At 53.5% G+C, this 12,460-nt stretch overlaps 1 protein-coding gene across 1 annotated transcript in view; it reads left to right on the forward strand.

The window, feature by feature from the left end:
* Positions 1-1,070: 1,070 nt before the first annotated feature.
* Positions 1,071-12,460, forward strand: part of RGS19 (regulator of G protein signaling 19) — a 64,395-nt gene continuing 53,005 nt past the window's right edge. Inside the window, 2 exon segments of the mRNA XM_077460383.1 lie at positions 1,071-1,407; positions 1,410-1,468. Coding sequence (XP_077316509.1) covers positions 1,323-1,407; positions 1,410-1,468 — 144 coding nt within the window. The 5' untranslated portion in view covers positions 1,071-1,322.

Here is a 12,460-nt window from a genome sequence, read left to right on the forward strand (position 1 = left end):
AGTGCAGTGTATAGAGAGAGAGGGGGAGTGCAGTGTATAGATAGAGAGAGAGAGAGAGGAGTGCAGTGTATAGAGAGAGAGAGGGGAGTGCAGTGGATAGATAGAGATAGAGAGAGAGAGGAGTGCAGTGTATAGAGAGAGAGGAGTGCAGTGTATAGAGAGAGAGAGAGGAGTGCAGTGTATAGAGAGAGAGAGAGGGAGTGCAGTGTATAGAGAGAGAGAGAGAGAGAGGAGTGCAGTGTATAGAGAGAGAGAGAGGAGTGCAGTGTATAAGAGAGAGAGAGAGAGGAGTGCAGTGTATAGAGAGAGAGAGGAGTGCAGTGTATAGAGAGAGAGAGGAGTGCAGTGTATAGAGAGAGAGAGGAGTGCAGTGTATAGAGAGAGAGAGAGGAGTGCAGTGTATAGAGAGAGAGAGAGAGAGAGAGGAGTGCAGTGTATAGAGAGAGAGAGAGAGAGAGAGAGAGAGAGAGAGGAGTGCAGTGTATAGAGAGAGAGAGGAGTGCAGTGTATAGAGAGAGAGAGAGAGAGAGAGAGAGAGAGAGAGAGAGAGGAGTGCAGTGTATAGAGAGAGAGAGGAGTGCAGGTGTATAGAGAGAGAGAGAGAGATGAGTGCAGTGTAAGAGAGAGAGAGAGAGAGGAGTGCAGTGTAGAGAGAGAGAGAGAGAGAGAGGAGTGCAGTGTAGAGAGAGAGAGGAGTGCAGGAGATAGATAGATAGAGAGAGGAGTGCAGTGTATAGAGAGAGAGAGAGGAGTGCAGTGTATAGAGAGAGAGAGAGAGAGAGGAGTGCAGTGTATAGAGAGAGAGAGAGAGGAGTGCAGTGTATAGAGAGAGAGAGAGAGAGAGAGAGGGAGTGCAGTGTATAGAGAGAGAGAGAGAGGAGTGCAGTGTATAGAGAGAGAGAGAGAGAGAGAGAGAGGAGTGTAGTGTATATAGAGAGAGAGAGGAGTGCAGTGTATAGAGAGAGAGGAGTGCAGTGTATAGAGAGAGAGGAGTGTAGTGTATAGAGAGAGAGAGAGGAGTGTAGTGTATATAGAGAGAGAAGAGTGCAGTGTATAGAGAGAGAGAGGAGTGCAGTGTGTAGTTGAGTAGCACTGATTGTGAAGACTCCTGGTGGTGCGGTCGGTGTACGGAGGGTTGGAATAGGAGCGCACAGTGCCGTGTATAGTGGTGTAGGGTGCAGTGGTGGGTAGGGATGGTAGTGGAGGGTGATCGGAGGCGGTGTGGGTCGGTGGCGGATCCCGGTGATCGGTGCTGTGCCCGGCTCTCGGTGACTGACGTGGAGTAGCAGCAGCAGATCGGAAGTGAATGGGGGGCGGGGCGCATGCGCAGTGCGGCGCTGGCTGTGTCTGTGTCCCCGGGTCCCTCCCGTGTGTCCCGGTTCCCGGGTCCCTCCCTCCCGGTGCCGGCTCTCCCCCAGCCAAGCGGATGTGCTTCAGGAAGAGACCGGGCTCCACTGCTGCCCAAATCGTGAGTACCAGCTGCCCCCTCCCTCCCCGCCTGCCCGGCTCAATCACTACACAGGGCTCCGAGCCGGGGTCCCCCACCGAGCCGGAGCCCGCTCCTCTCCCTGCACCTCCCATCTACCCTGCACCCCCTCCCTCACTCTACACCCCTCCTCCACTCTACCCCTCCACTCTACACCCCCTCCCTCCACTATACCCTCCACTCTACACCCTCCCTCCACTATACCCTCCACTCTACACCCCCTCCCTCCACTATACCCTCCACTCTACACCCCCCTTCACTTATACCCCTCCACTCTACACCCCTCCCTCCACTATACCCCTCCACTCTACACCCCCTCCCTCCACTATACCCCTCCACTCTACACCCCCTCCCTCCACTATACCCCTCCACTCTACACCCCCCTTCACTATACCCTCCACTCTACACCCCCCTTCACTATACCCCTCCACTCTACACCCCCCTTCACTGCACCCCCTCCACACCCCCTTTCACTGCACCCCTCCACTCTACACCCCCCCCCCTCCACTGTACCCCTCCACCATACACTCCTCACTCTACACACCCCCCTCCACTCTACACCCCCCTTCACTATACCCCTCCACTCTACACCCCCTCCCTCCACTATACCCCCTCCACTCTACACCCCCTCCCTCCACTATACCCCTCCACTCTACACCCCCCTCCCTCCACTATACCCCTCCACTCTACACCCCCCTTCACTATACCCTCCACTCTACACCCCCCTTCACTATACCCCTCCACTCTACACCCCCCTTCACTGCACCCCCTCCACACCCCCTTTCACTGCACCCCTCCACTCTACACCCCCCCCCCTCCACTGTACCCCTCCACCATACACTCCTCACTCTACACACCCCCCTCCACTCTACACCCCCCTTCACTATACCCCTCCACTCTACACCCCCTCCCTCCACTATACCCCTCCACTCTACACCCCCTCCCTCCACTATACCCCTCCACTCTACACCCCCCTCCCTCCACTATACCCCTCCACTCTACACCCCCCTTCACTATACCCCTCCACTCTACACCCCCCTTCACTATACCCCTCCACTCTACACCCCCTTCACTGCACCCCCTCCACACCCCCTTTCACTGCACCCCTCCACTCTACACCCCCCCCCCCTCCACTGTACCCCTCCACCATACACTCCTCACTCTACACACCCCCCTCCACTCTACACCCCCCCCTCCACTGTACCCCTCCACCATACACTCCTCACTCTACACCCCCCCCCCTCCACTGTACCCTTCCACCATACACTCCTCACTCTACACCCCCCCTCCACTGCACCCCTCACTCTACACCACCCCACACTCTACACCCCCCCTCCACTGCACCCCTCACTCTACACCACCCCACACTCTACACCCCCCTCCCACTGCACCCCTCACTCTACACCACCCTCACTCTACACCCCCCCTCCACTGCACCCCTCACTCTACACCACCCCACACTCTACACCCCCCCTCCACTGCACCCCTCACTCTACACCACCCCTCACTCTACACCCCCCCTCCACTGCACCCCTCACTCTACACCACCCCACACTCTACACCCCGCTCCACTGCACCCCTCCACTCTACACCCCCCCCTCCACTCTACCCCTCCACCATACACTCCTCACTCTACACACCCCCCTCCACTCTACACACCCCCCCTCCACTGTACCCCTCACTCTACACCCCCCCTCCACTGCACCCCTCACTCTACACCACCCCACACTCTACACCCCCCCTCCACTGCACCCCTCACTCTACACCACCCCACACTCTACACCCCCCCTCCACTGCACCCCTCACTCTACACCACCCCTCACTCTACACCCCCCCTCCACTGCACCCCTCACTCTACACCACCCCACACTCTACACCCCGCTCCACTGCACCCCTCCACTCTACACCCCCCCCTCCACTGTACCCCTCCACCATACACTCCTCACTCTACACACCCCCCTCCACTCTACACCCCCCTCCACTGTACCCCTCCACCATACACTCCTCACTCTACACACCCCCCTCCACTGCACCCCTCACTCTACACCACCCCACACTCTACACCCCCCCCTCCACTGCACCCCTCACTCTACACCACCCCCACACTCTACACCCCCCCCTCCACTGCACCCCTCACTCTACACCACCCCCACACTCTACACCCCCCCTCCACTGCACCCTCACTCTACACCACCCCTCACTCTACACCCCTCACTCTACACCACCCCACACTCTACACCCCGCTCCACTGCACCCCTCACTCTACACCACCCCACACTCTACACCCCCCTCCACTGCACCCCTTCACTCTACACCCCCCTCCACTGTACCCCTCCACTGTACCCCTCACTCTACACACCCCCTCCACTCTACACCCCCCCTCCACTGTACCCCTCCACCATACACTCCTCACTCTACACACCCCCCCTCCACTGTACCCTTCCACCATACACTCCTCACTCTACACCACCCCTCCACTGCACCCCTCACTCTACACCACCCCACACTCTACACCCCCCCCTCCACTGCACCCCTCACTCTACACCACCCCACACTCTACACCCCCCCCCCCCTCCACTGCACCCCTCACTCTACACCACCCCTCACTCTACACCCCCCTCCACTGCACCCCTCACTCTACACCACCCCACACTCTACACCCCGCTCCACTGCACCCCTCCACTCTACACCCCCCCCTCCACTGTACCCCTCCACCATACACTCCTCACTCTACACACCCCCCTCCACTCTACACCCCCCCCTCCACTGTACCCCTCCACCATACACTCCTCACTCTACACACCCCCCCTCCACTGTACCCCTCACTCTACACCACCCCACACTCTACACCCCCCCTCCACTGCACCCCTCACTCTACACCACCCCACACTCTACACCCCCCTCCACTGCACCCCTCACTCTACACCACCCCCACACTGTACACCCCCCCCTCCACTGCACCCCTCACTCTACACCACCCCACACTCTACTGCACCCCTCACTCTACACCACCCCTCACTCTACACCCCCCCTCCACTGCACCCCTCACTCTACACCACCCCACACTCTACACCCCGCTCCACTGCACCCCTCACTCTACACCACCCCACACTCTACACCCCCCTCCACTGCACCCCTTCACTCTACACCCCCCTCCACTGTACCCCTCACTCTACACACCCCACACAGCTACTCCACGCTGCACCTCCCCTCACTCTATACCCCCCTCCAGTGATCTACTGTACAAAACCCCCCCCCCCCCAACACCTTACAACCCTGCACCCACTAATCTACTCCCTGCCCTACTCTACAGAATACTGCACCCCTCACTATACACCCTGCCCCACTCTACAGAATACTGCACCCCTCGCTATTCCGCCTGTCCCACTCTACAGAATACTGCACCCCTCACACCCTACCCCACTCTACAGAATACTGCACCCCTCACACCCTACCCCACTCTACAGAATACTGCACCCCTCACTATTCCGCCTGCCCCACTCCACAGAATACTGCACCCCTCACTATTCCGCCTGCCCCACTCTACAGAATACTGCACCCCTCACTATTCCGCCTGACCCACTCTAAAGAATACTGCGCCCCTCGCTATACACCCTGCCCCACTCTACAGAATACTGCACCCCTCACTATTCAGCCCGACCCACTCTACAGAATACTGCACCCCTCACTATTCAGCCTGCCCCACTCTACAGAATACTGCACCCCTCACTATTCAGCCTGCCCCACTCTACAGAATACTGCGCCCCTCGCTATACACCCTGCCCCACTCTACAGAATACTGCACCCCTCACTATTCCGCCTGCCCCACTCTACAGAATACTGCACCCCTCACTATTCCGCCTGCCCCACTCTACAGAATACTGCGCCCCTCGCTATTCCGCCTGCCCCACTCTACAGAATACTGCACCCCTCACTATTCCGCCTGCCCCACTATACAGAATACTGCACCCCTCACTATTCCGCCTGCCCCACTCTACAGAATACCCCTCCACTGCACCCCTTCACTCTACACCCCCCTCCACTGTACCCCTCACTCTACACACCCCACACAGCTACTCCACGCTGCACCTCCCCTCACTCTATACCCCCCTCCAGTGATCTACTGTACAGAACCCCCCCCCCCAACACCTTACAACCCTGCACCCACTAATCTACTCCCTGCCCTACTCTACAGAATACTGCACCCCTCACTATACACCCTGCCCCACTCTACAGAATACTGCGCCCCTCGCTATTCCGCCTGCCCCACTCTACAGAATACTGCACCCCTCCCTATTCCGCCTGCCCCACTCTACAGAATACTGCACCCCTCACTATTCACCCTGCCGCACACTACAGAATACTGCACCCCTCACTATTCACCCTGCTGCACACTACAGAATACTGCACCCCTCACTATACACCCTGCCCCACTCTACAGAATACTGAACCGCTCACTATTCTGCCTGCCCCACTCTACAGGATTCTGCACCCCTCACTATTTGGCCTACCCCACTCTACAGAATACTGCACCCCTCATACCCTGCCCCACTCTACAGAATACTGCACCCCTCCTTATTCACTTGCCTCGCTCTACAGAATACTGCACCCCTCAATATTCGGCCTGCCCCACTCTACAGAATACTGCACCCCTCACACCCTACCCCACTCTACAGAATACTGCACCCCTCACTATTCCGCCTGCCCCACTCTACAGAATACTGCACCCCTCACTATTCCGCCTGCCCCACTCTACAGAATACTGCACCCCTCACTATTCCGCCTGCCCCACTCTACAGAATACTGCACCCCTCACTATTCCGCCTGCCCCACTCTACAGAATACTGCACCCCTCACTATTCCGCTTCCCCACTCTACAGAATACTGCACCCCTCACTTTTCCGCCTGACCCACTCTAAAGAATACTGCACCCCTCACTATTCCGCCTGCCCCACTATACAGAATACTGCGCCCCTCACTATTCCGCCTGCCCCACTCTACAGAATACTGCGCCCCTCACTATTCAGCCTGCCCCACTCTACAGAATACTGCGCCCCTCGCTATACACCCTGCCCCACTCTACAGAATACTGCACCCCTCACTATTCAGCCCGACCCACTCTACAGAATACTGCACCCCTCGCTATACACCCTGCCCCACTCTACAGAATACTGCACCCCTCACTATTCAGCCCGACCCACTCTACAGAATACTGCGCCCCTCGCTATACACCCTGCCCCACTCTACAGAATACTGCACCCCTCACTATTCAGCCTGCCCCACTCTACAGAATACTGCGCCCCTCGCTATACACCCTGCACCACTCTACAGAATACTGCGCCCCTCGCTATACACCCTGCCCTACTCTACAGAATACTGCACCCCTCACTATACACCCTGCCCCACTCTACAGAGTACTGCACCCCTCACTATACACCCTGCCCCACTCTACAGAATACTGCGCCCCTCGCTATACACCCTGCCCCACTCTACAGAATACTGCACCCCTCACTACTCAGCCTGCCTCACTCCATATAACACTGTACCTCTGACTATGTACAGTGTCCCTACCATATACTTCTCCACTCCATATACTCCCACCACTCACCCCACCCCATACTGCTCCACATTAAAGCGGTAGTAAGCCGCTTGACATTTTTTTTTTTTATGATTTTTTTTTTTATTGTACCTTACATGGTAAAGTTATAATGTGCTTACCTTAAAGCAAAGCCCTTCCAGCGCCTAGTTGTCAGCGTTGCAGCCGCTCCCATCTTTGCTTCCTTCCGGGTTCACAGACTCTGACTGCGTGACTGGCCACAGCTGCGATGATGTCACTTCCGTACCTGCGTGCGGGAGCCACAGTTTACGGCACAGGGCTCTGAAAGGACTGACCTGGTGGCTGTTCCTTCAGAGCGCATGGGCCAGTGATGTCACTAGCTGCATGTACAGTAAATATCTTCTAAATCGTGCAAGTTTAGGAGATATTTACACTACCTATATGTAAGCCTTATTATAGGCTTACCTTTTAACCCTTTAAAGTCCACATTTTTCTATGAGTTAGCGTGACTGAAAATGTGCTCTACCAAACGGTGGAGCAGAATGTCAAAGGGATATGTAAAAGTCATAGATGGGAGTTTACTCCCACTTTAGGTAACGCAGCACCCTGACTATTTACCCTGCTCCAACCTCATATTAGTTTCTATTTAACACTGCACCCTGATTATACTAGGGAGCTCCCACCATCCCCATGTATAACGCTGCACCTATTACTATGCACCCGGCCCCCACCCTATGCAGTTCCTTCCTAGTAATGTGAAGGCCCACTTTGTATAAAATTGCACTGCTTTCGGATGTACCCTACTCCCTTCTTTTACTGGGGGGGGGGGGGGGGGGGGCATTCTGTAAAATACTGCCCCATCATAGTACTAGTGAGCCCCATTGTGTACCCAGCCACATCCCCATACCAACTCTACTAACACATGGGAAGCCCTGCTTTGTAGAACACTGCACCTCCTTCCTTCATATACAGCCCCCTTTTAGTACTTGGGAGCCCGACTCAACTGTACCCACTTACTTTGTGCTCAGCCCCATCCCATTCTGCTCGGTGGTAGTAGTAGGACTAAGGAGTCCTACTCTCTAGAACATTGCATCCCTATCTACTTACCCTGCCCCCACTCCATACTACCTTCTAACTCAATACTGGGGAGCAAAGTCTCTATATTATTGCAACCCCCTCATTATACCCCTCCCTTACCACAATACTACTTCCTCATCCACTCTAGGTATGGTGGCCCAGCTTTTCAAAATACTACACTATATAATATTTCTATACCCCCTTCTCTAGTACTGCCCCCTTATCTCCTCCTAGTACTAGGGTACCACATATACAATATACTATTCTCTGCCACAACTCAACACTCACCTTGAGTCCTGGGCCTCTTCTCAACAATCGTCAACCCTCTACAATACAGTTAACAATTCCACCATGTCTCTGGTACTAGAACGCCTATTCCCTATAGCACTGCATCCCCATTGAGTTACAGGCAACATAACACCCCTTTCCCGAAATCCTCTCCTCCTGGTGTTAGGCGATCCATATGTTTGAACTCCATAAATCTATACTTTTCTCCAGGTGTGGTACCCCAGTGTGAAAAGCGCTGCACCCCTTGTAGCAAGCACCCCCTTCCATGTATTATTCCATAACCCAGTTTAATAGTACCCCTATATTCTCTATAGATACCAGAGCCCCTATTCCCTATAGCCCCTTTCAGTGGCAGGCACCATAACATACCTTTGTCCCAAAACTTCTCCTCCTAGTATTAGGGGATCTATGTGTTTAAATTCCACAAAACTATCCGGTTCTCCAAGTGATACCCCAGTAGCAAGCACCCTCTTCCATATAATCTTCCCCAGGATCCAGTTTAATAATACCCCCCTATCTTCTCTGTAGGCAGGGCCGTCTTTAATATTGATTGGACCCTGGGCAACAAAAATTTTTGCCCCCCCCCCCCCCCCCCCCCCCATGTAGTTTCGCTCTCCACCTGCTTTGAGACATATAATAAAAAGCAGCAAGACTCAAAATCGACTTACTGAATCAGATCAGTCAGCAACTGCATTTGGTTGCCAGAGGTTACAGTGTATCATTACCACTCACTGACTGGTTGCTAGAGGTTACAGCACATCATTTCTGCTTGTTGATTGGTTGCTAGAGGTTACAGCACATCATCTCCTCACTTCCTGCACACCATGGACTGGGGAGATGAGGGGGCCCATTAATAGACTTTAAACTCCTAGGCATCTTAGGACTCTCTGGCTCAGTGGCAGTGCAGACTTTCAAGCATGCTTCTTCACCTCCCCGGTTGCAGCATTCAGTATAGGTGATGGTGGATATGACCTCAGGGGGGCATGATATACATATTAATACCGCCTCTATTTACATATGAATCCTGCCAGTCTGCCTCTAGTTACATATGAATGCCGTCACTATTTACATAGTAAGCATTAGTAACAGAACTTCACACTGAGATATCAGGACACAGCATGGGACTAAGTCTAAAACCTCAAGGAACAAGGGAATTTAAACTGGGATAGTTGCCAATTATGAGGCAGCTGTTTTGGGCCGCACGACGGGGCCCAGGGCAGCTGCCCCTTTTGCCCTGCCTTAAAAACGGCCCTGTCTGTAGGTATCAGAGACCCGTCTGCACCTGAATCCTGTACCCCCCCCCCATACACTTATACCATAGCATACCCCACCATAGCAGAATCCTCCCCCCCCCCCCCCGCCTATATTGGGTGGCCTGTACCCCTTACCAGGCTTCTGGGGCAAAGAGAACTGAGAAACAACAGAGCCTTCCCTTGTCATTCCTTCATCCCCTATAGATCAAAAGGCCTAATGAGTACGGAAGAGCCACATTTTACTTTTCATGTCCTCCAGTGCCAACAGGCCAACTTGAGCAGGAATGTTCTTATTTTTTCTATTTAATATGACGAGGGAACATTTATTGTACGTGACTTCTGTGTGTGAAGGGTTAATCAGGGGGCCAAAAAAAGAAAAATTACACTTTTCCAGGCCTGGAATGATGTGTCTGTAACATAGTTACTAATTGTATCCAATGAGTGTATTTGTAGCGATATGTGATTGAAGGACTGAATGGGAGACTGAGGTTGACGCTTCGAAATGCTGTAAAAGGATACAAATGTATAAATTTAGATCTGTACACAGGATTTAATTTTTTTTCCTCTTTACATATGTCTTTAGTTTAGCAATCCTCATGTGGTGTGTGTTTTTTCCCCTGTGTATGTCATTGTATGTGTGTAGCAATCTTCTCTTCACTGAGGGGGGAAGCTCTCTGTAAGCTTCGTGTGTTATGACTGTCCATCGGGATTCCAGGAGACAGAAAGGGAGATGCCCATACGGCAATATTAGATGAAGCTTTTCATTGTCCCCTGCCTTGTTGTGTATACAGTAAAATGCTTTTGTCAATGTGCTGTGTGATGTGGCAGACCTGCCAATGGAGCCTCGGTGAAGGATTTGTGTTTGATCTGTGCTCAGATTTATGTTACTTGTTTAGATCACCGACAGACTTCAACTGCACTTTGGTTACGTAGGCCACCAGCGTCAGGTTGCTGCTCCCCAAAGAAGAATGGCTATATAGGCCCACCAAGGTTAGGCTCTGCTCCCCAAAGGAGAATGGCTACATAGGCCACTAGCTTCAGGCTCTGCTCCCCAAAGAAGAATAGCTACGTAGGCCACCAGCTTTAGGCGCTGCTCCCCAAAGGAGAATGGCTATATAGGCAACCAGTGTCAGGCTCTACTCCCCAAAGGAGAATGGCTACTTAGAACACTAGCGTCCAGGCTCTGCTCCCCAAAGGTGAATGGCTACGTAGACCGCCAGCGTCAGGCTCTGCTCCCCAAAGGAGAATGGCTACGTAGGCCACTAGCTTCAGGCGCTGCTCCCCAAAGGAGAATGGCTACGTAGGCCGCCGGCGTCAGGCTCCGCTCGCATGGCTACGTAGGCCGCCGGCGTCAGGCTCTGCTCCCCAAAGGAGCATGGCTACGTAGGCCGCCAGCGTCAGGCTGTGCTCCCCAAAGGAGCATGGCTACGTAGGCCGCCAGCGTCAGACTCTGCTCCCCAAAGGAGCATGGCTACGTAGGCCGCCAGCGTCAGGCTCTGCTCCCCAAAGGAGCATGGCTACGTAGGCCGCCGGCGCCAGGCTCTGCTCCCCAAAGGAGCTTACAATCTAATGTGCCTTTTTGCAGCCTTGCATGTGCACAAAACATAGTTTTACATGGATGGTTTAAGGGCAGCAATCTGGCTGTGTAAGGTGATCAAGTGATCGGACATGATACCAGAGATCATCAGAGACTGCAGAAATAATACAAGAGATGGTCATAAATTGCAGCATGATACAAGAGAAGGTCAGAGACTGTGGACGTAATACAGGAGATTATTATTATTATTATTATTATTATACAGGATTTATATAGCTCCGACAGTTTGCATATCGCTTTACAACATTTGGGCAGACATTACAATACAGGAAGAGCTTACAATCTAGGAAATGGTCAGACCAGGGTCACACTTGCGACCGGCCCTGGCTTTCTGCCACTGTTGGGGGGGCCCCAGCGGGGTTGTTTGCTACAGGACTCTGAGCTGAAAGCACTGATGGGAGAGGAGAAAGCCGATCTGCTCCTTCTCCTCCTGCCCCTCTCCTGTGTGTGCACCACAGGAAGTTTGAAGCTAAGTAGCTGAGTTTGATCACTCAGCTGCTGGGCTTCACACTTTCAGTGGTGCACAAACAGGAGAGGGGAGGAAGGAGAAGGAGCAGGTTGGCTCTCTCTTCTCCCATCCGTGCGAGGGAGGGGGAACTGTCAGTGCAGGCTCTGGGGTGTATGAGAGACGCCCTTAGCTCAGAGTTCTGCTTAGGCACTGTTGGGCACTGATAGGCAGCCATGATGAGCACTGATGGGGCTGCACTGATTATCAGTGTAAACAATTTGCCTACAGTCTTGTCGGTGATCTGTCAAATACTACCCTCTATCAAGAAGTGCCCGGGATGTAATGCGCATGCACTGTACGGAGCAGCATAACAGCTGATTTTATGATTGGCTGTTGTGATGGCGCCTGCACACACTAGCCAACGGAAGAAAATTTTCTGTCAGATTGTGCCTCGCGCTGGTGAGGAGTGTTCATGTCGGTGAGGGGCGGATTTTTTAAAATGAAGACCAGTGTTGCAAAACACATTTTTTCAGATAGAAAAATTTGCCCTTCAGTTGACTAAACACGCCCTGCAAGCGTCCAGGAAGAATAGCAGAAAAATGTGTGTTTTGCAGCACTGCCCATCATTAAATAATCCGCCCCCATCAAGTACCAATCCGCCCCTCACCGACATGAACATGGCTCGCCAGTGCAAGGCACATTCTGACAGAAAAATTTCTTCAGTTGGCTATTGTGCGTACTGACACAATAGCTG

The sequence above is a fragment of the Lithobates pipiens genome, unplaced genomic scaffold (assembly GCF_037356315.1).
Source record: "Lithobates pipiens isolate NorthernLeopardFrog02 unplaced genomic scaffold, aLitPip1_a1.2 Scaffold_28, whole genome shotgun sequence".
NCBI lineage: Eukaryota > Metazoa > Chordata > Amphibia > Anura > Ranidae > Lithobates > Lithobates pipiens.